This window comes from Lathamus discolor, chromosome 15 (assembly GCF_037157495.1).
Source record: "Lathamus discolor isolate bLatDis1 chromosome 15, bLatDis1.hap1, whole genome shotgun sequence".
Classification (NCBI taxonomy): domain Eukaryota; kingdom Metazoa; phylum Chordata; class Aves; order Psittaciformes; family Psittacidae; genus Lathamus; species Lathamus discolor.
The window spans coordinates 4147574-4175249 of record NC_088898.1 but is presented as its reverse complement, the minus strand read 5'-3'; the positions used below and the strand labels follow the sequence as shown (position 1 = coordinate 4175249).

The 27676-nt window shown below is 38.0% G+C and overlaps 2 protein-coding genes across 12 annotated transcripts in view; one reads left to right on the top strand and one right to left on the bottom strand.

The window, feature by feature from the left end:
* Positions 1-27676, bottom strand: part of RALGPS1 (Ral GEF with PH domain and SH3 binding motif 1) — a 100822-nt gene that overhangs the window by 31691 nt on the left and 41455 nt on the right. The window lies entirely within an intron of this gene.
* ANGPTL2 (angiopoietin like 2) lies at positions 9788-26462 on the top strand. The gene is made up of 5 exons (XM_065695645.1): positions 9788-9909; positions 18456-19310; positions 24078-24271; positions 24513-24783; positions 24875-26462. Exons 2-5 carry the CDS (start codon positions 18503-18505, stop codon positions 25072-25074), a joined length of 1473 nt encoding a protein of 490 aa, XP_065551717.1. The 5' UTR covers positions 9788-9909; positions 18456-18502; the 3' UTR covers positions 25075-26462.

Sequence of the window (27676 nt, the reverse complement as noted above, 5' to 3'; positions counted from 1 at the left end):
AGTGCAGCTAAGGACTACAGAGGCTCTGAATGTGCATGTAAAATCAATTTGGTTTAGAACTTCCAGCTATGCTCTCTGTTGATCAGGCCTTGAGTGCAATCATAGGAAGGAACAAAGTTGTAATGCACAGTACTTTGTGGCTCAAGGAAGTGAAGTAGCCTGCTGAGGTAGAGTTATAACAATACACTTCATCATCTTCAGTGTGTCCTTGGCCACATGGGCACTTTGTGCCAAAGACGCCCTCAGTAAGTGAGGGCATTCACTGTATAAAGGGGACTTGCTGCTCTTTTGCCTCTTCATGGAGCCATGCAACAGTCAGACATACCCAAACTAGACAATACAAGAAAGAAATTGCTGCTTCAGCCATTCTTAACATAGGTTTTGCTTTTCCAAATTTAAAAAAATCCCATAACTGCACAATCTGCAGGAAATATGAAGTACTTATATTTATAATCACATAACTTTGAACACAAGTTTGCAAACAGTTTATGCCAAACTTACACAAACATAAAGCCATTGCCTGTAGTGATAAAGAATAATGAAGTGGATGCAACCCGAATACTGTAATACAATTGACAGTAGAAATCTTTTCTATACAGTCTTTGATATTTTGACTTCTACTGACAAAATGAGGTGCAGATCAGATTCTGCTGGATGTGCAATTCTAAGAGGAAATCACAGTTTACACAGTGAACTTACAGCAAAATATAACTAAATTCTAGCACGACTAGAACAGTCTTTTTGCATCTCTAAACTTAATGATTCTGTATAAATTAAACAACCCAGAATAACCTGTACATGATGATTTGTGTCACTCTGCACTCCATAAAGCATGAAAGCTCAACCAATGGAGGCAGCTCAAAGCAGAAGAAAGAAACCAAACTGATGGATGCCAAAAAAATTAGACTTAACATAATATGCTGGAATGCAGCAAAACATATTCTTTGTAAATTCACATCAAGCTCACACCTTTTCAGGAGTGTTCTTCTCCTGCCTCCTTTCAAAGCAAAAAGGATGAATAGTTTTTACTGTTTTTTTTCTTAGTGTTACCAGCCTTCACCTGGGCAGTGGCATTCTGAACTCTTCCATATATATGATGCAATAATAGGAATAGATGAGAATACATTTTGCTCAGAGAAATACAAATTCTTCCCTTCAGCAAGACTTTAAGACCTGCTTCTAAAAGGAAAGGCTTGGGGTTGCCATATGCCAAAGAAAACATACAGTACTAGTTTTTTAAACCTTGGCTTACATTTGTGCTACTGTGCACTGAAAAAGCTCTCTAAGATGTGAAGCCATCAGGACATTTTCCAGAGGGTGAGCTCATGGGCAGCTGCTTCCACAGACAAAACATTTTCCAGTGATACTGACTTTTCTCCATTGTTACTAGAACTAATTTTGCAGCTGGATATTGTGTGCAGACAACACAGTATTTGTTACATTATGGCATCACGGAAATAACAACACAGACTAGGAAAAGCATGGCCAAATAATCCAAAACTAAATTTATCAATGAAGTCTCACTGTATGAAGGCAACTGATTATTTTTAAATTGGCAAAAAGAACTCTAATACCCAGCTCTTAATTTTGTATTTCAGAGTTCAAAGTAAGCAGTAATAGTACTGACAGTTTCAAGACAGGGAAACTGAAGTACAACAACAAAGTGACCCTGAAATCTCAGTCAACACCACCCAGATGATACAGTTTGAGGGCTCCATCCTCCAGATAACAACTTCCAAGGCTAAATTTTTACTGAAAAAAGTATTTATGAAGAAGTGCAGCATTCAGAAGGATGCAAATCTAAGTCTCTATATTTGTGCCTTCACTCATAGCTAAGCTGCTTTTATTACTTCTTTATTCAATACTCATGGCTTCTGAAAAAGGAAATAGTACTGAGGCAGATAATAAATAAGCACACTTTGGAGCTGATGGGTACTAACAACATACTCCTAAGAAAAATAATCTCAAGCCTTCCGAAATCAGTAGTCAGCTTCACTCAATTCTGATGAACCTCAGTGCAAGCATATAAAATTTTCATGAATAGCTATGGTGTGCGATTTCTTCCTCATTGAGACAGACTGGCATAACATGCTATGAAAGACAGAATACTTTCAGTCAAGTAAATCACATGTACAGAGTTAAACCAGAGGGAAAAGCTGGATGGTACTACTTTAAACCACAGTGATATCTGCCTTAAATTTGGGCTCAGGTTTTCTGTTCTGTCATAGATTTCTTTGACCTGGGCAAGTTATTGTTATCCTCTACTTCCCACAAGTTCAGGGAGGGAGATAGCACTGCTCTGTCAGAAAGACGTCAGGAAAATAAACATTATGATCTGGAAAACTTAATAAAAGTGGATTAAATTATAGAAAATACATAATTATGTGCAGCTATGAAGGAGCAGCACCATGTATTAACAATTCAGAAGTTCAAATATCTTTGGGGGAGGGCTGTGCAAGCAGAACGTGTAATCCAAAACTTACAGTACCTAAAACTGTCTCACAAGCATACACTGTTACAAAACTGATCATAAAAACCCCTGCAGATACAGAGTGAAAATTCTTATCATTCTCAGCTGTGTCCTTTTTTTGTCTTTTATTTTTTAGAATGGATCTAAAACTATCCTGTGAAATAGTAGGGCTAACAACCCCAAAATTAAGGGGTTAAAGCACACCCCTACTGTATACGTGACATATACTTTAGTGCATAGCACTCTGCAGTGCAATTCTGCAAATGCAAGTTAGGAAACACTGCTCTATGGTATTTTTGTTAGTCAGACATTCACTGCTTTGCAACACAGAATTAGCTGATGTGGAAGTATTTCACATTAGCCTCAGGACTTCCAATCTGTTATTCTTACTTAACATTTATAACAGTCTTCCACACTTGGTTGGTAAATCGTACTGTTACTGTGACAACCACAAACACATTCTGTAAGAGGATAAAAAAAAAAAAAAAAAGTTAAATGTTTTAATGAACAAATTTAGTTCCCTACTGTTCATCGCATACACTTTCTGAAGATATTCACAACCCAGAAGCCCCTGAATGCACAGATGCTGCAGTCTAACGTGGATGTCTGGGTATTAATAGAGCATTATTTCAGTGCAGGAAGCACTGTCTACAAGACACGCAGCAACTGCCATGCATAACAGAAGGAAACCTATGGAAAGTAATTATTTTCCCTTCTTTCTCCCCAAAAGTTAAATAATGACACTGGTTTGATAGGAAAACCAGAAGAGACAAAAATATGTTTCAAATTTGTAGTCAGCTATATTTATGAAAGCCTTTTCCCACATACAGCAGAGTGTTTGTATCATACTAAATAAAGGGCAGCAAGAAAGCAACTTATCAATTAACTAAGCGGTAAAAACTCCAAATCACTGCAGTCAGCAGTCTGTAAAACCAAAGACACCATTCTTAGGAGATTAGCTCATAGTCAGCAACGCCAGCAGTTTTGTGGTATCACTGGTTTCAAGAAGACTGGATATTTTCCATGGACTAAGGGCTGGAAAATTTTTCTACAAACCCAAATGTATATACTGGTTAACCTTGGTAGGACTTAGCGTACTCTGGAAACAACTGAAGACAAATCTCTGCCAAGGCGACAACATGTGATTTGTAAAATATATTGCTGACGCAGTGGCCAAGTGAATGGGATCACTCACAGGGAAGTAAAGGTGGGATTACAACCAGGTTTATCACTTCCATGGGATGTCAGGTAGCCAGAGCATAGTGTCAGTATCACACACATGCACAAATGGAGAGCTATAATGAGGCTGAGTCAAAAAGATGAAAAGCTTTCTCAATTAAAAAGGTCTGTATCATTTTTACTTATACAGTTCCAAATTCCCCAACAGGCATTCTTGCCATCCTCTGGCATCTTCCCCCGGCTTATCATCAGCTCATGAGAGTGCAAATACTCACAAGACCATAAAAGTCTTCTTAAAACACAGGTAAAAGCAATGCCTGTAACGATGTTGCCATTAAGTTACTAAGGGGAAATAGCTCCTATGACTGCTTTCTCAACATTATTTCTTCAATACGAGGATGAAATCAAAGATAAGTTTTCTGTATTTCTGTATTCTGGTTCCAGAACCAGAAAACAGTACTTGAGCGCCACGTTACCACTCTGGGCTTGTCTATACCTGGAAAGCATAGACAAACTATTTTGGAATATTTACTCTGGAACACAGAGTCTATTACAGGCCCAGCATTCCTCAAGTATGATCACACACAAATTGAGACATTCACTGGAAGAACTACTTCAGTAAGTTTTCAGTGTAAACACCATTCACTCGAATAAAACTTAGAGATCATTCACGCAAATTCAGGGTTCAAAAGCTGTGTCAGTGCATAGTTACCTATGCATAGCATAACTAATACACAGTAACTCCACCTCCACTAATCAAACACAAACCCCCAAATTATTCACAAACTGAAGTGAACATTCTGAAAATTATTTTACTTCAGAGACACCAACTAAATGTCACTGCAAACAACAAATGGTATGCTGTACAATTAGTTAAAATAGTTATAATGTTACCTCTGTCAGAACACAAGCAAAGATCAGTATATATTTTTAGAGAGACAATACTTCAAGCATTGAAAGACTGACAATTACAGTAACGGCAAATACCTCTTTTTTTTCAAAGGGTAACATTACTAATGGAAACTACACTGCCATTATTATAATACGTGCATGAGTCCAAAAGTAGTTCCACTCAAGCAACAGTTTCAACGGGATATAATGAGCAACTACATTATTCCTAAACAAGTACGCTGAAAGGCCTGAGAATCTTTAAACTCAAGCATTCATTCAAAAAAATAAAAACAAAACCCCAGCCCCGATGCAACTTTTAATTCCACCCTCTGTCAAGAGCATCTCCTACACTGCCCTATAGTGCCCTTTTTCTTCTGGCCCCTTCTTTCCTAAAACAGAAATAATCATCACCAGAAAAAGGGAAAGGGTTCAGATCCCACTGTCTTCTCAGAAGCTGCAGCACTTACTTCAGCCTTAGCTGCTAGCTTGAATACATGAACTGTTTAAATATCCCTGCTCTGACCTACAAGGAGTAAAGTAACTCCCGAACCATCTGTGATTTTTAAGAAAGCAACAATGCAAATTTAACTTTATTGTTAAGGTAGATTATAACATGCAGTTTGCATGAAATGTTGCCTGCAATAGAAGGCAATGTTACTACATGCACAGAGGCAGCAACCAAACAGAATACTGTTCGTTTTCAAAAAGGGATTAAAGACAAGTGTTTTAGATCTCCTTGGCAGCAGTGAGACAACATCTGGAATAGTGCATTACAGTCCTGGTACACCTCTGTACAGGACAGACGTCAGAATGGAGAGAGGCTGGCACAGGACTACTGAACTTGCCTGAGAGCAAGAGCACTTAACAGTTGAGGACAGACCTAAGGCACTGGACTTGTGCAGCCTTGTTCACTCCATCCCAAAACCCTGCATACACCTGTACATCCTGAAATGCAGACCTTTAATTATTTTGAGGCATTCAAAAGTATATTACACAACGTGCTATACTGCAGTGCTGATATGTTAAAAATGAAATAAACAGGAGAAATTAAGCATAATTTTACAAGGCAGGTTACTCAAGATTCACTGGACATATAAACCAGAAAAAAATTACTTATTTTCCCTGGGAAAGTCGTAAATGGAAAGCTGTGGGCATTTGGGTGAGTTTAGAAAGAATCAGTCTTCTCCCTGGTCCCAGTGTATGACAACTGCCAGTTCCCTATTATAGCTCTACCCACAAACATTACTGTATAATGCTTACATTTTTCTTTCTCAGTCATACCTATTTGTGTCCCAACTACTAAGAACAAAGATTACGAACAAAGTCAAAACAGCTTCATTTGCTAATCAGAAGAATCGTAATTTACTTCTTTAATGAAAAGCTCAGCAATGAAACATTTACCTCAGGCAGAGCACTCAAAAACCATTAAATTGCATTTCATTTTTCATATTTAACATTGTTCTGTACAGTTGGCTTTTTTTTCTAGAAATAAAGGAAAAGAATTAGTTTTTCTGTGAAAGAAAATACATCACAAATAAAAGTGCCAATGCTTTTAACTGCAGTGCTATGGCTTCTGTAAGTGTTACAGATGTAGACCAGCCTTTCCAAACTTCACTAACTTTCCCATGGTTTCTCAGGTCTACCATGACACATTATTAGTAGAGACTTTAAACTGAACTAATGGTTAACATCAGTCCTGTTAGGAATACAAAGAATATAACAGTGAGTCAGTATGACAAGCGTTTTCTACTAATGCTTGGCAGAGATGGATGGAAATACTAGTTCTTCTACAGAGACACTTCAGCATGCTTAAAAATTCTCAAGTTTTCAAGGAAATGAAAGTAACACCATTTCAGTGAACTGATTTTTCAATTTGACAGCTGATTTCAAGTGCTTCAGAGAAAACAAAACATTCATAACAGACACTCCGTCTTCCCTTCTGATGTATCAAATCCTCAACTGAGCAGCTTACGATCCTGTTGTGCCTCATGCAAAATAAGACTGTTGCTGATCTATATAAAGTTTTGTTCTTCTTTACTCAAGCACAATGGTGACCTCAAAAGAGAACTTTCCAGAAGCAAGGATTCTAATCCAAAAGGTCACTCCAAAGAGTCTGAACATCTAAGACTTCTCAGAAAGTCACTGGAACACCAAAGAAACCTGTTTAACTCAACTAACTCACTTCCAGCCATCCCTCTCATCTGTGTTTAATGAACGAGATAAAGTAATATCAATGCTTCATCCTTAGCCATGCCAAAACTAAAAGAAGAAAACAATCCCATGGTGTTTCCTGAATACCCTCACTCTAATGGATCACTGGAATTCATAATTCCACCTTTGTCACTGTAGCAATAAAGCCTAACACAGAAAAACAGACAAATAAGTGAAGCATAAACCAAGTAACTTTCAAAGTAAGATACCAGTGTGTGAAAGAAAAAATGTTACCACTAATTCAGCTGGAACTATTTTCAGGAATTTATGACCAAAATCACCTCCAAGTGGTGCAAATCAATCTCTTATCCACTGAAACAGTCTAAAAAATTCTGAAGCTACCTGAAGCTTCCTAGAAAAGCTTTTCCTCTGAACACATCACATTTTCTCAAAAGTACCATTTTCTTTTCTCCTAATGCTTTTCTCATCAAGAAAAAAATCCAGAAGATTAAATATTATAATAATGATTCATGCAAACATTCCCAAACATAACCAGTGTCAGAAAGAAGACAGTGCTTAGAAAAGGAATATAGGAAAAAGGCAAAGGTACAATAGTTGTTTTCCAGATGTAGCTTCCTGTCAGCAGTGAGCTGTGGTTTAGGGACTTCCTGAGATAGATCTTGGATAAACACTTTAGTGGTTAAGTCTGGGTGGTACTTTTTTTTCTTTGTATTTCTTCTTTGAGTTTGCCTGTTCGCTCTTTCTTTTTCCTGCTATTCCTACACACACAGGTTTTGGTTTTAACTTTTGGTTTCAAGTGATCTTCTAGCAAATGAATTTGGCAACTGAACTGCACTGCCTGAAAAAGACTAATCAGCTTGATTGCTCAAAGTCTGCCTTTTTAAGATTGGCACATTCTTATCTATTTTGTTTACCCTGAGCTTCCGATCACTGACTCAAAGTTAACTTCTATGACCATCTGTTTTACAGTATTTTCACTAGTTCTCAAAGCCAAGTCTAACATTGGACCACTCCTTGGTGACTGAATTACTCTGGTGAAGACAACTGTCAGCTTTCACAGCCAGAAATAACTGGCTATTAGTACACTACTATTAGCAGGATCTGTTATTCCCCAATCATGGATTTAAATACAAGCTGATGTCTGAGATTCTCAGTATGAAAAGCAAATGGAATAACTATGAAATGCTTTGAAAATCACATAATTCAGACTAAAGCCTTTAACAAAAGCAATGAACTCCACAGCATTACAGATCTAAGGAAAAAGCATTCCCAGTTGGTCCCAGCAGAACGCCAATTCCATTTTTCTCTCCAATCTTTTCCAAAAGGGCAAACACCTCATGTTACCCAAACAACTCTGATATCCAACACTGGCACATCCACTGAAGCTCCCTGTCACCTATCAAGCTGGCACAACTTTATTTTTCCCAATAGACAAAATTGCAACAGTCTGAAGAAATCAGGCAGCTCTGTCATACACAATTTGGCATGACCAATATATAAAAGTTTCCAGGAACAAGCCATTTAGACAGCTTTAAAAAAGACAGAAAGGTGCTCAGCACCTCATCAGGAGGTTGATCTGTGTAATAATATGTTGTTTCCTATTCAGAAAAGAGGACTATAATAAAGACATAGGGTTTGGCTACTTTTGATCTTCCAAATACTTTTATTTTTAATGCAATTATCTGTAAGAGAACATTAATGACTAAAAAACTCACCACAAGGGAAGTCTCTATTTAGTCTCTTTCAATAGGTAAAGTTTTTAGGCATTTAACTGCACTTAAGTAAGTGCCCTAAAATCAATGGCGCTTAAGTATGTATTAAAGAGCTCAAAAGTGGTTATGGGCAATTTATAAATATGGTCCTAAATAACCAACTTTATCCTTGGGAAATCCTGTATTTCCAAGAACCTTGGTGCTCCGGGGCATTACAGCAAGTTAAAAAAACTCTTATTTTTCCACAAAAGCAGAGAACCTGAAAATGTTCATTCTTAAATACCAATTAAATACTCAAGTAGGAATATAAGTATGGAATTGCCTTCCTAGTCTGGAAATAGTCAGGAATTTGGGGAAACCAGCCACACTCATGACAACCCACTCCCTTGGAAGAAAATGTAACAGCCCTACTGCTAAGTCTGTCAAAAATTAATGGTTTATCCCTTTCTGGTTCAGTTAAACCAGCCTTTTCAGTACAGAACTAGTGCATCGGAAAAGCTTTGGATTATGTCACGAGTTTACCTGAATTTGAACAACTTTATTTCTGGAAACATGCCATTTCTTGATAACATCTACCTATGAATGGAGAAAACACGGGGAATATTGGCGCTTCTCTACATAAAGCTGCCTTGCCTTCCTTCTCTGAGCATCACGGAGGAGCAGCCGGTAAAACCGAGCAGCGACCTCTGTGTCTGTACCTCATCTCTCCACACCACCGAGCACACGGTGAGGAGATGCCCGAGCAGGACGCGGCCCTCCCTGCCCCCGACATGTTGGGGCCGAGCCCTCCGCAGTTACACACTCTACCAGACCCCCCCGCTCCTCAGCCGCGGCCTGCGGAACGTGAAGCGGTGCCACGCTGCCCGTTCCCTCCGTGACAGACGGAGGCGTTTCGCTCTGGAGCACCGGGGGCCGCGGAGCACACAGCCGCGCACCCGGCCCGCGGCCCGGCCCCTCAGCCCCCTCAGCCCAGCTCCCGCCCCGCGCTGAGGTCATGCCTGCGGCGGGGCCCGGGGCCGTCTGTCGCGGGTGGGTCCCGGCGCTGGTGGGAGGAGGGAGGACGCGCGCCCAACCGGAGCCGGGCGGCTCGCCGCAGGATCGCCTTTCCCCCTCTCTTTTTTTTTTCCTCCTCTTTTTCCCGGCCCGGACGCAATCCTGCCACAAAGGAGCTCAAGTTCACCTCGGGCTGCCCCAACCTCTCGCCTGACGCCACGGACCGCGGACTCCAGAGCCCGGCCGTGCCCCACAGCAGCGCGGATGGGCGGCTGAGCCTGGGCTGCCGCGGAGTGAAGTACCCTCAGGGAGAAGAAAGGAGAACAAGAGAAGAAAGGATGGTGAGAGCCGCCGGTTACTGCCTCGTCGCCGTGCCGCTGCCTCCGCTCCCTGACACAGCCGAGTGAGATGTCACAGCCGCTGCGGCCGAGGTGCGCTGAGACCCTCGGGTGAGGCACGCCACGGGCCGAGGAGAGCAGCCGAGAGAGACGGGTAAGAGCGGGCATGAGGCGGGGGGATGCGAGGTGTGCGGCCGGGGCCCAGGCACTGGGCGGCAGCGGGACCACGGCACCAGTGAGGGTTACCTTGTCAAAGACGGCACTGCTCCAGTGTAAAGCACAAGCCTCTTTTTGCCTTAAAACAAAAAGAAGCCCCCAAACACGACTAACTGATAGTTGAGACATGTTATGATGCCAGGCAGTGAAAAGCCTTCTTGCCACTATTTTCAGAAATACAGAATCTTTTTATAATCTTACTTAATGCTGCATGTAACTTCGAGCTTCCTCAGACTTGCTCTAAACAGATGCACCTTTCAACAAACCTCCTAGGAGAACTTTTCTAAAGGATTACCTGTGTGAGAAACTATGAAATCTCCACTCAATCATACGCTCCTGTCCGATTAAAGAGATACAGAAGTTCCTGTAATAGAATCTATACAAAGTATGAGAGATGTTGCAAAAGTTTGAATTAAAAAAAAAAGAACCTAACATTTGTGAATACCTTTGTGTAAGTATCAAATACTTACTGTATGATCTAACTACTATTTTCATGGGCAAAAGGAGTCACATTTATCAAAATGTGAGTGTGTTTAAGGGCTATTACAGACAGCGTGTGTGCACACACACAGGAGCACAGTATGAGCACTTTTTGGTAGTGATTGGATTAAGTGAAAATAAGGTGAGGCCGCTGTTAAGGGAAGCAACAACAAAAGCAGTGCTCTTTCAATAATTACATTCCACATCTATGACAGAACTTCACTAAAGCACAAAGAACAATCCACAATCAACATGACTAAAATTCCTGGTAATCCAGAAAGAAAGCTTGTACTTGGTGTAACTGAAAAGCAGCTCATTTTTTTTCCAAAACTTGGAAAAACGTTCCACAGCAGCAAAGGATACATCAGCTTTTGAAGCTCCTTGCAGCGCTTGATAGTATTTCAAAACGAAAGTTCTCCAGGAGCCAATTAAGACACATTCATTCTGCAGTGTTGCTTTAGTCATCCATTCTGCCCAGTGAAAAGAATATTTCCTTTTAAGAACTAGCGCTTGAACCAAAATTTCACCCCAATTTTAAGTGGACATAAAAGCTCAGTATCGAATGCATTACAATAAAAGCAATGAATTGGTTTCTGTCTGTGTGGCACTGCTTACAATGGAATCCAGCACCTAGTGGCAAGAAAAAACCCCAAACAACCCCAAAATCATTCCCCCCATAAGTTTGGAGTTATTTTTTTCAACTTAGTTTTACATCATGCTTGTGTAACAGAAACTGCATGCTCTTATGTGTCAGCTCTTCCCTATCCCCTATTATATTTACTTTAAAACTTCAAGCAAAACTTTAAAGCTTTTCCTAATACGTGTGGCACGCACGCTACTGTGCTGTGTTTCCACTGTGAATTGCTGTTTCATTTTATGAAACTGAAAAAATAATCAGTGTTGAGGTTTTTCACAGAAGCACCCTTCATCTGACAACCAAACCACATGATGTTAATTCTAAAAAGACCCAAACTGTACCAGTGATAGTCACTCTCCTTATATAAGAGCAAAAATTAACAAATCACATTAAAAATTAAGGCTACCTGGAAGATTGACAGGATGGATTAACATCATTCCTTGCAAGAGGATGTTTGGGAGAAGGAGTAGGAACAGAGCATGAGCTCTGAGAAAAGGGGTAGGGAGTAAGAAAGAAAGCAGCTTCAGAAAATCCATGCTTATCTATCTTATCACAATGGTGTTGTGAAATCCAGATCATATTACTGGCCTGGTGCCTGGAACATGCCAGCTAACTGTAAGTCCACAAACACTGACTATCAAAGGACTCTGCAGAAGCAAAATCTAATGTCTGTTAACAAAACCCAAACTCTCTGATCTTTTTATAGTAGGATTTTACATTTTCAACACCCTTGCTCCATTTGCTTTTATCAATTAAAATGTAAAACTGCACTAACCTATAAATCCCTTTTGATACCAAAGACACCAGTATTAAAGAAACAGTGAAGGTCTGTTGCTAGTTTTTTATGTTTCTTCTTTAGCATGAACTAAGTTATCAAACTGTGAATTCACAATCAAACAAAATAGTTTATCTTTTCAAGAAGAAATGATGTAACAGCTAACACTATTCCTTCTGTGAACATGCCTCCATTTATGCCTAAATGCTTGAGGAATCAGCACACAAGGTACCACAACATGGGAGATACGTAGGAAAAGCCCCTCAGATGAGTGCTATCCTTGTTATATTGAATATGACCAGCACACAAGAACTGAATTTTGTAAGAGCAATTTAGTGTAGCAAAATGAACTCATCTGTATGGAGAATCTCACTGCTTTTTTTTTTTTCTTTTCGTGTCAAAACAACCATATAGGGAGATGTCAGAATGACAGATGTATCTCATCCCTCATTATACACGTGGGGTTTTTTTTTCCATCTATCTGGATATTCCTAAAAGCCTCTGTATTACCGGTTTAATTATGGCACATTCAATTTTGGCATGTTAGAACTGCACATACTCTGAACAGTCCAGCCTCTATACTTTTAAGTGTGTGAGTCAGAGCAATTTACAAGGATAGGAACAAACTGTGAGCCTATCCATTCTTTAATGAAATGAAAGTCACCTACGGGCAATAAAATTAAAATGACACATAAATAGAACTATATACAGAAAACAGAGTTAAATAATAAAAAATACCACCCCAAATTCTGGAAGTAATTATGGATGTAACATTCTGGGAGCCTCCTGCTTAAGGATATGAAGTGCCATAGGAAACCCACCTTGTTTAAAATAATTATTATAACTGAAGCCCAATAAACTAAAAAATGTCTCCTTACTTCCTGAGCTTTGACATGCAAGCCCACCAAAATTCCACTCTTAACTTTTTGAAGTGAGAATTGCTGCTGTCTTCATCACACACCAGGCTCTGATTAATTAGCTCCTCAAAACCTATTGGTAAAGGGTTTTCTTAGTTAGATTATCTTTGCAATAAGTACAATGCCAGTGCAATTCAACTACTTACTGAAGTAAGATGTCACTCATGTAACATCTTAAGTTTTAGCACAGAAAATTGCCTTCTCTGTAAGGCAGTCTCCAAGGGTAAACACAGTGTCACGTATCACTTGTACAAAAGCTGCATTTATATAGCCCAGTGCATCACTTTCTTAGCTGCAGTCCTCTGGCTTATTAGGGGTTTACTATATATAGAAAAACAAGAGCAGCAGCAAGAAGCAATTCTGCTGCTTTGAACTACTGGGTTCTTTAATGTTCCGCATCTGTAAGAGTAACCCATACCAATGCAACTTAAGATACAAAATTTATGTGCTGGTATGAAATCCAAACAGTTATTTTCCATATTTGTCTTAGTTAAGGTTTTCCACACAAGATTTACATAGGTCATTATTTTGCCTTTGTACTTCTCCAAACTGCTGTAGTACAGGTGATATCTTCCTTACATGTCAAAACATTTCCTCCTTGAAATGACTTGTAATCCACAGTAAAGCATAATAAAATTCAGTGCCCAACCACCATCCAGTGGCCTTCCTACTGTTTCATTCAGCTTTTTTTTTTTTTTTTTTTGCAAAACACTGAGAAGTGTAGGCATAAAAAGAACACAGTATAACTCCCAGAGACAAGACACCAATCTGTCAGTGGTTAAAAGACTCAGCATTGCAAACCACTTTAGATCTAGATGCAACTGTGTTGACAATATATATTCAGGCTTTTATAAACACCTTTCTTTCTAAAGTAGTACTGCAGATGTCTAGCTTACGAACAAAATTTCATCCAGCAAAAATCAGCCATAACACTGAAAGGCTACTGGCAGTACTTTCAAATAAGCTTAATGATTAGTTGTTACATTATTACAAGTCATATTTTTATCTGACAGAGGCATACCTTTGTTCTCCTGGGCACAAAAATCCCAGGGAGAACTCTCAGGATTTATAAAAATACTTTAGTCTATTTTGTAAAAATTAGATCCTCTGAAACATGTCATCATAAAGTACAGATTATGAAAAAGATATACATGTTGGAATATTCACAATGGAACGTGTATTTTGTTATAAGCAGGTTAGAAAGCAGGCCACAGTGCTGACATTGCTACCTTTGATGCTATACTGCTTGAGGCAAGCTCGTTAAAATAAAGTGAACACTTGCCAAACAGTAGTACTTTGCATGTCGAAATATTTTTACCTTTATCATTTCAGGATCATGACACTGACTAAACTACAGGATGTGAAGCACCTGTGTAATTTGATATGGTAAAATACTCGAATCTTGTTGAAATATCACATATAAGTTTCAAGATATTGGTAACAATCAAAAGGTAATATATTTTAAGGAACCGAAAGTCCCATATAAGCATGACAGCATAGGACACACAGATGTTTCAAAGCAAAGCCAGAGAAAGACTGTATTTACTTTTTCCCTTTAAGTGACAGGAAAAAACAACTAAATGCTGAAACATCTGATAGCCCTTTCAGAAAGTTTATTTCCTCTTTTTTCACCAGATCATGGGAACATCCTCAGTTGGACAAACAATGAAGGAGCAAACAAACTAACTTATAATTACCTACTTCCAGTTATATGGAAGATAGGCTAACATTTGTTCTACAGAGTGAAATGTTAACCAAAATACTTATGCTGGTTAGGAGCATGAAAAATATTATGATTCTAACCCACGCAACAATGCTGCCAAAAGGTTTCATACAGATGCAGTTACACTGGCAAAAGACAATATTCTGCCTGAATAAAATACTACATACTGCTGAGTAAACATGCACAAAACTGGGTTTAGGTGCATCTGCACTAGAGCAAGTTACCAGCTTAACTCCTATGAAAAGTGCTTTTACAAGCACACAAGTCTTGAACAGCAGAATCCAGAAAGGAAATTGCTTCAAACTTCCATATTTTTTCTACTTAGAAGTTCTATTTTTCTTATTAAAATGATACAAACAAAAGAGAGGTGAAAGAAGCACACTTAAAAAGGATGTATGTTTGCTTGTTGAAGGTTTCTCAGTGTGCATGAGGACAGATGACAGACCTGATATATTTTCAGTAATTAAGAAAAGCTGCACCAAACATGCTGTTAAAGAACGCAGTGTTGTGCAATGGCAAGGCTGAAAATTCTACAGCTACCTGAGTGGAATTTTGCACTGGGGACAAATGTGGCCGCAGTAATACAGTCCCCTCCTAGTTGACTGCAGAAGAGCTACTGGGAGAGACGAAGAGCAGGCCTGAGCCAGAGAAACAGTAAAAGCCAAGTGATCAACAAGCAACAGCACTAGCAAAGTACAAAGAGTATGAGCAATTACTTGGCATAAGTGCAAAAGAAGAAAACTGAAAGCTAGTGTGCTGGACATCAAGTAAATTAGATCTTCCTCTCCCATGGGAAGGAATTCTGATGTCCTAAAATCTGATGTTCTCCTACTCGAAGAGGAAGATATTAAAAAGCATTGAATACTTTAAAATTGATTCCCGGCTTCCCTCCCCACTTCCTCTGGAAGCTTCTTCCTCTGTGAAAGATTAATCACTGAGAGTTGTTTGAACAAGCATGTTGCTTGTGAACTTCAGTGGAATCCAACTGCAGAAAGGGAGAAATGCCATTTATGTTATGTAGTTCCCCACAATATGCAACAAATAGGCCTCATGCTGAGTGTTTTTTTTAACTTAACCAGTAGATAATAAAAGACTGAAGAGATCACTTCATAAATAGGAAGACAAACATCTGAAGATAACATGGTTCTTGTTGCTATTTGTACAGGAGCATTCTCTTACCAATGTACTTTTCCTTCTAGTGTTTTTTTCTTGTAGGAAGGACACCTTAGAAAAGGTGACATACAGGCAAGCTCGTGAGAATGAAGTATTTCAGTATCGTTTAATTATGCTGATGTTATTCACTGATGGCAAACGGTGGTCGAACACTGAACAGGCTTCCTTGAGAGGTGGTCAATGCCCCAAGCCTGTCACTGTTTAAGAGACATTTGGACAATGCCCTTAATAAATAACATGCTTTAACTTGGTCAGCCCTGAATTGGTCAGGCAGTTGGACTAGATGATCACTGTAGGTCCCTTCTAACTGAAACAGTCTATTCTAGTTTGAAAGATGTTTGAACTGACACATTAAGAAGCTGATGACCTCTGTTGTTTTTCTTATAGAAGTCATAAAAAAACCTGAAGAATAAAAATCAAATTTTTATATGTTGCTCTTTCTTCAGCCTGGAAAAGAATGTGTGCCCTAAATCCTGTCCTCAATTAAAGACATGAGTTGCTGTAACAAAGACACACATGAAGACTGAGAAAAATCTCAGTTTCTTTTCAGCGGTTACAGTAATTACAGGTTTTGAGTGGGCAGGGGAAAGATACTTCAACTCACACTGTGAAATAAAATCCATTTTATACCTATACATGAGACACATTGCAAAACACTCCATCTGTGCAGAAATATGAGGCCTGGAAAACTGCCAGGGTTTCCAAGTGTGACCTGCTGTGCAAATGCTGATTATGCAAGTTAAAGCTGTCTGGGGTAAGTTTACGTTCCCTGTTTTCTAGGGCTCCAGATAACATTCCACTACTTACAGAATCCATGTCAAACTCCAAACTTTTATCTGACAAGTTTTCAAGATTCTTGGCAGGTGCTGTAAAGCACAATCCCTTGCCATTTGCAAAATTAGTTTATTCCAAATAAAAAACGGAGGCAAAAGTGTATATCTAGAACGTTTAAGAAAGATCAAGTCCTGGTCACTTTTTGTGAATCATTTGCAGAAACATTTATGGTTTATTTCAAAACAACAGAAAAATGAATGACTGACACCATCTCTTCTCAGTATAATTATTTCAGCATGCATGTCCATCATTATATTGAAATCCTAATAAAAAAACCAAAAATCTCTTATAAGTCAGCAGCTGCCTGGTTTCCCAGATTCAATCCCAGAACAATTCAGATCAGATAGGACCTCACCTTCATCTCACAAAGCAAGGCTAATTTCAATACTAGATTACGTTGTTCAAAGCCTTGCCTGAATCAGAACTTTACCTATGTCCAGGAATAGGGTTTCCACCACCTCTTTCAGGACTGTCCTTGGACAGACTCACTGGGAAATTCTTTTACCCAAAATAAATTTTTCCTGGGACAATTTGTATGCATTGACCATTATACTTTCACTGTGCACTTCCAAAAAAAATCCATCTTCTCTACAAACACCCCTTAAGTAGTTGAAGACAGCAGTAAGATGTCTCCTCCACCTTCTCTTCTGGAGGCTAAACAAGCCCAGCTCTTTCTGCTGCTCCTCATACATAATGTCTGCCAGCCTCTAGCTATCCACGTTGGTCACACTCAGCTGGATACATTCCAGTTTCTCACAGCTGCTACTATCATCATTTCATGTAATTTAAGAAAGATTGCTGTACTAAAGATGACCAAGCAGTAAGGTGACAGTTATTTAAACACTGAATGGTTATTCCATGTGAAATGTTTTACAAGCAAAGAAAAATGTGATGGGAAACACCACCCTGCTTTTAAAAAGTATCAAGCAGGCTTTATACACTGAAAAAGCTCCATACAGCACTTCTGCCCCATTTTATTTATTTTAAGAAAACTAGGTTATATATACACGTCTATTAAAGCTGTTAGAAATACATGATACCAAAGTGCTGTTGAAGCAGCTGATAAAAGAATCATCTGTAACAAGGCATTCCTGTCAATGGTGACAGTGCCAAGCTCGTGTTTTCAAGAAGACTGTTGCCTATAAAGTGCTGGTATTGACTTATTTTTGAAGAAAAAGCAATGGCCTCAAATTTCCACCTTGAATATGAATCTGCTCCAAGAACTAAGTATAATTTCACCAAAATTTAATATTTTTTGTTTCATATGTTTTTCTGTTTCATATGTCAGTAAACACTACTAGCTAATTTTAACAGCTGGGGGGTCATCTTTGTCCACCATGCATATACGCCCATGGCTTTCCCTTCCAAGAAAGGACTATGAAGTGAAATGAGCAGGCTGAGTGTAGAGATGGTCTCCGTAACAATAAATATTTTAGTTGCAAATTCTACCAGACAGATTTTACTGCCTGTAATTTTTGGGCAGTAGAGATTTTAATGATAATGAGTTATTTGATATTTTTAGAACTTTTAACAGCAGGTATTAAGTTGTGCATACCTTTAACATTTATATTTTTAACTAAGAAATGAAAATGTAATTCGTATTTAAATGAAAACACCAATCTTGGAAACTTCTGTGGTACTTGCCTGGGAAAAGGACTCTTCAAATCCTGGTATTTATTACTTAGTTTCCTGTGGTTGGTGGCAGGCTTTAGATAAGCTTATAACTATTAACTACAGTTCCGGCCACAGAATGATACAACCATTTCCCATGATGTCCCCCTTAGCCAACCGAAGTTTATGCTGGACAAGGAAAGTCTTTCATTTGTAGACAGCCATACTAGTTACTATGCAATACTTTGCAAGTTTTAGTACGGATTACCACTTGTTTTGTAAATCTGCATCGATTTCCTATTTGTTACTTACTCCCAAATTTATTTTAAAACAGATTAAGAAGTTCATTGCAGAAGAATACTTGACCAGAATAAGAGGATCATGATGACAACAAGATTCACCTGCTTAATGCTAATAGCTGTTGTGGGAGCTACTGCAAGTGAGACACAGGAACTGGAAGGCAATGACGAGGAAACAGAACAGGAATTCATTTATATGAACAGATATAAGCGTTCCAGTGACACACAGGACAAATGCACTTACACCTTTATTGTACCTCAACAGAGAGTGACAGGTGCTATTTGTGTCAACTCTAAGGAGCCTGAAGTTCTACTTGAAAACAGGGTAAATAAACAAGAATTACAGTTACTTAACAATGAACTTATTAAACAAAAGAGACAAATAGAAACTCTCCAGCAACTGGTGGAAGTGGATGGTGGGATTGTTAACGAGGTCAAACTCTTAAGAAAAGAGAGCAGAAACATGAATTCTCGTGTCACACAACTCTACATGCAGTTACTACATGAAATTATACGAAAACGCGACAATGCCTTAGAACTTTCTCAACTTGAGAATAAGATTTTGAACCAAACTGCAGATATGCTACAACTCGCAAACAAATACAAAGACTTAGAGCACAAGTACCAACATTTGATGTCGATTGCCAATAATCAGTCAGTAATAATTGCCCAACTGGAAGAACACTGTCAGAAAATGCCGTCCGTAAAGCCACTGCCACAAACTCCACAGCCACCAAACAAAGTGTACCAGCCTCCTACTTACAATCGCATTATCAACCAGATATCTACGAATGAGATTCAGAGTGATCAGAACTTAAAGGTCCTGCCACCTACCTTACCAACTATGCCTGCAGTTACTAGTATTCCAACTTCAACTGATAAACCATCTGGTAAGTAATACTATCAATACGTCTACTTTAGTTTATGCTAATATGCAGTGGGTAACATTGTAATTGTAATATCAAAAATGCAGACAATTTATTTAACAAAATAAATGCAAAAGAATTATTTTGAACTGCACTAATTTCTTAGATCTAATCTTGTCTGGGTATCTACTTTGTATATTTTTAATATACATGTTGTAGTACAAGCACAGAATGAAAGCAAAAAAAAAAAATCTGACTAACAGATACAGACACACTAGCCCCACAGATCTTTCTCTTGTTAATGTGCCAGGACAAACCCATTATCTATGTTGCATGTATGAGATAAAAAAGAGCTGCAGAAAAATCTCAGTCACCAGCAGTCAATCATCTAAATTTTCTTTACCTATGCCTATAATTCATGACATCTGAAGGGGCTTGACGGTTTCTGTGTAAACATTTATGAAGTTAGTTATTACAAGCCTGTTGATGTAGCATGTGGTAAATTTTGTGCTTATGTAACTCAAAAAGTGATACGTTAACTGTTCCACACCTCATGCATTGCACTTGCACTCTAAGGCAGGAGCGAAGGGAAGCAAGTGGTAGAATACTAAGGGATATTATACAGCCCTCATTAAGAGTCTTAAGAGTTCTGCCATAAGCAAGATTACAGGCCTCTGAAATCACATTAGAGATGAGTTGATCTACATGATAAAGAAGTAACAGGTAAAAAATCCAGTTTCACCTAGAGAACAGTTCAAGTATTAGGTGTCTCACACAAGAGACTTCTGTGCTGCAGTGTGGCAACATGTACTTCAGAAAAAAGACAGAGAACCTATAGCCAACTGAAAGACTTGAAACACAATAATGCACATGAACTGCACTCAATATATTTCAAGGCTATTTGCAACATATTCCAAATGACATCAGCAAACTCTTTAGAATTATCAAACAATGCAACTACCCCATTAAACCAAAACAACCAACCAAAAAACCCCAGAACAATTTATTTCTCCAGGGAAATATCCACAATGAGAGAACCTTGAGCAGGCATTTCAGTCTAAAGCCTACAGGACTGCCTCTTAAAAAACTACACTGTGACTCTGATCTCAAGCTAGGTTCAAGCTAAGTACAGTGTTTTCCTACCTTTCTGTAAGTGAAGTATCTTTCAAGCATTCCTTTAAGACCTTTTTCTTTCCTGTTACACTCTTTTGAAAACTTATTAATCAGTGCACATCCTCCTTGTGCTTTTAAAGTACCCAGATTGGAGCTGAGGCTGCACCATCACACAGCAGAATAGAAGAGTTACTTCACATGAATAGTAGTTTTGTTGATCTATCCTTATACAGCATTTTCCTTTCTTGCAAAGTAAAACCTTGATTCCTGACTACCTTGCAACCCTGTAGAATCTCTAGATTCTCACCTGAGGAAGTGCTGCTTATCCAGCTATTTTTCATGTCCATCTCCAGATGTCCCTTCCAACGTCAAAGAATCATAGAATAGTTAGGGTTGGAAAGGACCTTAAGATCATCTAGTTCCAACTCCCCTGCCATGGGCAGGGACACCTCACACTAAATACTAATACATGATACTAAGATAAGATTTGACATCTCCTACTTCAGAACAAATCATTATTATGATTATGATCTAAAACAAGAGTTACTTAGAAGTATTTCTCTGTCACATTTGAAATGTCTTTCCCTACCTGCTATTATACTTTACTGTGTAGTGTGATTTAAATGTATATTTACTTAATATTTTCTCCATACTCACAAAGGTAAGCCAGAACAAGCCAAGTAACCCAAAATAATGTGCCTGATTTGAGGGGCAAGGTTTAGAACAGTGTCTTGTTAAAAATGCGTTAGAAATGTTTGAAGTGTTGCATATTTCAGAGGCATTACAGACTAAGATGACTGCACAATAACACATTGGCAGTAAATCATAAAAACATGATGTAAATTGATTAAAGAATCCCAGTCTCATAGCAAAATGCTCTAGAGAAAAGAAACTGAAAGAATGCAATATAAAATGTGGGCATCATCATTGGATATGAAGGAATTTTAGAGATACATACTTTAGAATAGGAAAATTAATTTCTCTGCAAGGACTGGTGTCACGCTTTCAGCCACACATTTCTCAAAGTCTCATTTTATGAGGCATAAAACCACCCCAGTGTTCCTGTTGCTGGTTCTTTGCAAAAATAAAGGAAACAGTAAAAACAACCCCAAAAAAAAACAAAAACCACTTGATTTTTATTCTGTGTGGAAGAATCTGCAATTTTATCCATAAATCATTTATTTCAAGTTCTTATTTGTGAATTCTTGTTTCCCACTCATGCCCAAAAGAACAAGTTGCGTAAGTTTAATTCTGTCTGCAAAATACTGAGCATGTACACAACACTGAAATGCTACAGAAAAATAATCAGTCAATAGTCAGTAAGTCATCTAATGTCTACACCAGAGATTCTTCAAAATAACTACAGTTGTATTTCATTCCCTTATAACTAAGCAAAATATAAATTCCAAGTGAAATTTCTGTAGTTCTATTTAGGAACACTGCCCCTTAGACTTGCCTGAAAGGGCTAAAAACCTAATAGAAGACTTCAGAATAAAATACTTTAGCTGATACACTAACTGCTCCTCCTTTCTGGGAGTTATTACCCAGGGGTTTGGGGTGGGATGACACACCAAACCCCAACAACTCTGCATGTGCTAATGCCCAACAATTACAACTTTTATTATGCCAGTGCAAAGAGCAGACGTGGTTTATCTACAGTGAGTTTTAGTTTATAACATCAGAAAGGCCCCCAGGGTCAATAATTCAAGTAAATGTGAAACAGCAGTTTACCAGAGTGTAGAATTCTACACGCAACAGGACAAATACTATTATGTGAAGCTCCACTACATCTTCTGTATAAAACAGACTTACATGAATAGCTTACCAAAATACTGCTTTGTATAAATTTGCCAGTGCAACCTTGGAAGATGACGAGACCCAAAATAAATGAAAGCTGAACTGGAAAACTAAATAGATTTGATACATCATCCTCACCCAAAAAAATCAACAAACCTTTTTCTGGGAACAAAACATTTAGTCATCAGTTGTATCACTTACGAAATGCATGTTTTCTTGTGCAATTGCTACACAAGTCATTATTCCTAGAAAAACATGCACACAAAACAGTTGATTATACTTTGCCAGATAAAATTTGCAGGTTAACATTTTAAGCCCATGATGCATTATAAAAAAATAAACAGTTAAATAATAAACAGCAAACGTAATGCTAAGGTTAATACAATATTAACATATGGTTTATGTTAATGTTATATGGTCACACACTATTTCAAAAGAGGCATTAGCGCACAAAAATAAACATACGTAATAAGAGATTCATTATAAAGTCATACTGATAATAATGGCTTAATGAAGCAGATGCTTTAAACTGATATATCCTGCAGGTTAAAAAGATATACTCAGAGAAATTAAGGCAAGAGCAGAAAATCTAAATTAATTTTGATATGAGTATTCACTGAGGGGACGCTTTGTGTTCCTGTGCTGAGCTAGTGGCAAGGAGGATATTCTGCAGGATTTACCTCAAAACTGAAATGTTGATAGACACGTTATAAAACCAACAAAAGAAATGAATACTAACAAACTGCAAGGAGTAGAGCACATCCACAAGAGTTCTAAAGGAAACGGAATACAAAACAATTAACTCAGTGCCTATGCTGATGGAGTCCTAGCTGCCATACAGTGTGTATGAATTTCCAGACAGCACTGAGCAGGTTTCCTACTCAATGTGTTTAAATTAAGCTGCTACAAAGTACAAGGAAAGAACTTCACATAAACAAACGATAAAAATCCCTTAATTAAGTTTTGGTTTTATTTTTCTTCCATGAGGCAGAGTTAATTGTGGTGTCTGACAGAGATCTGTGCTGGGGCCTGCTGTCATCAGCAAGTTCCCCTTTCACTTCTGATTTCAAATGATAAATACCAGACTACACACCTCAGTCAAAGTTCTGGAAAGTCAGTATCTGACAAGAACACACCTGTCATGGAAAAACAGCAGCAAACTCTGCTTTGAAGTATTTATAATAGTTTATCTTCACCTTAAAGCACGTAGAGAGAAAAGATTCATGTGCAGTAAAGCACTGTTGCCATGTGGCCTAGAAGGAAACTGCAAGATTAGAAAGCTGTAAATGCCACACTGTACACTGCTATATGTTTATTTTAATGAATACGATCAAAGATCTGTGGTTGACTATTTTAGGAGTTTCTTTAACAATGACTTTGAACTGACATGCTCTTTTATTTGTTTTTATCATTTATCAAGGTGATAACAGCAACCTTACATTCTCTATGTTGCCAGTTCCACTGTTAATGTCTGTGTCAATGCCAGTTTGCGGGATCCAAAAGCTAAGTTTCTCCAGGACTAAAAGAAAGTCAAACTTGCTATTTTGTTTTCTAAACAAAATTACTAATACTTATATATGAGGTCCTTCACACTGAGTTTCTTCAAAGATATAATCAAACCTTATAGGTGCAGCTGCTTTAAAGAAAAACCAACGTCTGCCTTTATCAGTAATTCATTGTGAAATGCTCTAGAAATAAAGTTACAACAAATCCACCTGTTTGAAAACATTTAGTGGACACTGTACCTTCAATAAGAGGAAAAGCAAATGCACTACTCAGAAGAAGAAAATGTACTGTAAAAAGCTCCCAATTCAAACACCACCCTGGATTAAAAATATGCTCAACAGCACTTTGATGCAGAGTCCTTCTGTTTTGACACAGGGCCCTGGAGAGACTGTCTACAAGCACTAGAAGATGGCCACGACACAAGCTCCATCTACCTTGTAAAGCCAGAAAACACAAACCAGCTTATGCAGGTCTGGTGTGATCAACGGCATGACCCTGGTGGCTGGACAGTCATTCAGAGACGGCTGGATGGGTCTGTCAACTTTTTCAGGAACTGGGAGACATACAAGGTTAGGACAAGTGAGCAGTTTAATATTTTCTACCCTCTAAAAAATATTGGTAAAGTTAATTTAAAGAGGGATTTTACAGTCTGGCCAACACCTTACTTGAAAAGGAACTTGTGTGTTTACCTTTCCAGAAGAGGAAGTCTCTATAAAATAAGTTACTGTGGTTTTCTACTTAAGAATACACTCAGATTTACCGTTAAACCAGATGCATATTATTAACATGCTTCTCCTGCTTCCTTTACAGCAAGGATTTGGTAATATAGATGGAGAATACTGGCTCGGACTAGAAAATATTTATTGGTTAACAAATCAAGGCAACTACAAACTGCTCATAACAATGGAAGACTGGTCAGGTCGAAAAGTATTTGCTGAGTACGCCAGCTTCAGACTGGAGCCAGAAAGTGAATACTACAAGTTGAGATTGGGACGCTACAACGGCAATGCAGGAGATTCCTTTACTTGGCACAACGGCAAACAGTTCACCACACTGGACCGGGATCACGATGTATACACAGGTACAAGGTCCCTTTCCACTGCCCTGGGATTTTTGTTTCCTGTAAGGTTTTTCATTTACTCACAAGACTGAACTGGAGCTTTCTTTTACAGGTAACTGTGCTCACTACCAGAAGGGAGGATGGTGGTACAATGCATGTGCTCATTCAAATCTCAACGGAGTCTGGTATCGTGGAGGACACTACCGCAGTCGGTATCAGGATGGTGTTTATTGGGCTGAATTCCGGGGGGGATCATACTCACTAAAGAAAGTTGTTATGATGATAAGACCTAACCCTAACACGTTCCACTGAAATAATTCTTCTCTTGGTTTGCTTTCTTGTTCTAAAAAAAAAAATCACATAAAGCTATGATGTTATTACCTGAAATTATCTTTTCAGAAGTGAGGAATGTAAGATATTGTACATTTATTGCTAAGATATGAGGGTTTGTATATTGTATTTTCAAGAATCACTCCAGGAAAAAAACAGCTGAAGAAAAAAAAGGAACTGAAATGATGTAACATTCCGAACACCTCTCGGTACTAAATGTAGTTACATTCAGCCTTTTATAACTGGCAGTTTAGATGGACTGTAGATAAACTATCTGGTGTTTATTCCCTGTAAATTAATTTTGGACGGTAAGAATACTGCCACAACATTTAAATATTTTTGTATGTTATATTATGTATAAATATTCTCAAATATAGAACTGTACAGCAAGAGTTTTATTATTATTATGAGAAATCATTTGACACAGGAAATCATATCCTTTGAACTGTGTAGCTGGTATATGTAAATTAGTGTGATTATTCTGATTTAATCTTTGTTAACTGCCATGAATAAAGTTAGTACTATATAACTTGACTTGGAGAGCAGATTGTAACAAATCCAGTCTTTCCCATCAATTTGAGCATTTTAATAATCTGCTCCTATAAATCAGAATTCACATTTGAGTCAGATTATAGATTAAAAACACTAATGATGTGTCTTACCAAAATGAAGTTGCTACTTGCATATGGAAATAAATCCAGATTTACAATGGATAGAAGGTGCTATATAGCCAACATGTTATACTACACAACAACTGTCACAGGATTTTGTACCTGACTTCAGTCATTACCTGCTGTGTAGCCTCTGTAATCAGAAATGGCTGGATATAAATTAAAGGGACTATCCAACTTTGCAGGCAAATGATGGATACCAATATATAAGCTATTTAATATCCTTAGCCAGTAGCTGAAAATTATATAAAGAAGTTACCTGTAGCCAAGAGAAGTTATATTTATCATATTTCACAACTATATTACTGTCAAATTATTAGAGATTTACTCATCCATGTAGTGGTCAGTCACAACTATGAAATACGGACAGGGATGATTTTAATACTGTTCTGAGGTAGGTTTCTAGAGCAGATTGCTGTAACACACTACTACAAAAAACAGAAGTTAAAGACTGCATATGAGAGGGAGAGCAAAAGCCCTTGGAAGTTCAATGTATTTTCCAGTAAGATACTGTGCATTCGTGTGCATGTGCACACTTTTTCCCCTTATTACCTCACCACTTCTTTCCAACAGTCTGATGTACATTAAACTGATGTGTGATGTAGCATGTGTTGTATATAACTGAAAGTAGGGTTTTTAATATATGACCCCTGTAATACTGTAATCCTTTAATAAAGCAACGTTATTTTGACATGTTCAGATTTTCTCCTGGTTTAGTTCAATTATTCATAGGAAAAGAACAGATAATTACTTAATTCCACACCACTCTGCCTCAAATCAGTTGTGTATCAACTTTTATATGCAACTACTGTTACCATGTAAGAAGCGTACAAATATAGCAACATCAAAACCAAAGCATTTTTCAGCTGAGAAAAATACTAAATTTCCACAGATCCCAAAGAGGAAGAACATTTTGTAGGTCATATGAAAACCCTGAATTTTCAAACAGTATTGAAGCTTTATCTGTCACTGGTTTATGTAATGGACTCTGGGAAACAAGTTTCAGGTATGAAATACTTAATGTAAGCGTGAAAAGCTTTATTTTAAAAGAGCAGTAACACTGCTTAGTCCTTGCAATCACCAGGGAAAGGCTCTCTGATGTATGAAACCTGAGGTACAATATATGCAGGGTTCATGTAGCTAAAACACAAGGCAGAATGATGTTAGATGAGGAAAAAGGTTGCATTTACAAGTGGAGTTTAGGGTTATACCAATACTTTAAAATGTTTAAGACAACTCTTTATGGTGTATTCTGTTGGTTACAACTTTGTCAAATATTAGTGACTTGTGCTGAATATGATGGGAATTCCAGACTTTGTTTTTTTTTTTTTTAATACATTCTTTCTGGAAGTCATATTTAAAGAATGTTCAAAACAATTACTTCAACAGGACCATGCTCTGTATACGTGGACTGATATACAAAAAGCACCGCATATGTCTCTTCTTGGTCACTGAAAATAACTGCAATAAATTATCTTAAAGTTTACAATATTGCTTCCAGAAGACATGGTTGAATACTTCTTAAATTAACTCTTCCTTTTAAAAATCTCATCACTAGAAAGACATTCAAGCATCTGAATGGCCATGTTTTAACAGGAACCTGGGTTTTGCAGTGCTACTCAGGAATGCTAGCACAGTTCAGCAATGAGCAGGAACTGCAAGTTAGAGCCACTGGGGAAATAATGACACAGTGCGCCTACATGAATAATACACGGGAATACTGAAAAGATAAGTCAATCGATTGAACCAACTGTTCAGTTTTTCTCTCTTTTCGAAGTATTTCCAAGAAACTGACACAAACCAAAAACTATGGGTTGGAGATGCCAAGTTATGAGGAATCTGAGAAAATAGTACAGCAAAAACGACAGCTACAGAAACAAGGTCTTAAATCATGCTGCAATGAAAGACACTTC

Coding starts and splice junctions, on each gene's coding strand:
- ANGPTL2 (XM_065695645.1), top strand. CDS start 18,503: ATGATGACAACAAGATTCACCTGCTTAATGCTAATAGCTGTTGTGGGA. Junction 19,311..24,077: donor TTCAACTGATAAACCATCTG/GTAAGTAATACT, acceptor GTTTTGACACAG/GGCCCTGGAGAGACTGTCTA. Junction 24,272..24,512: donor GGAACTGGGAGACATACAAG/GTTAGGACAAGT, acceptor CTTCCTTTACAG/CAAGGATTTGGTAATATAGA.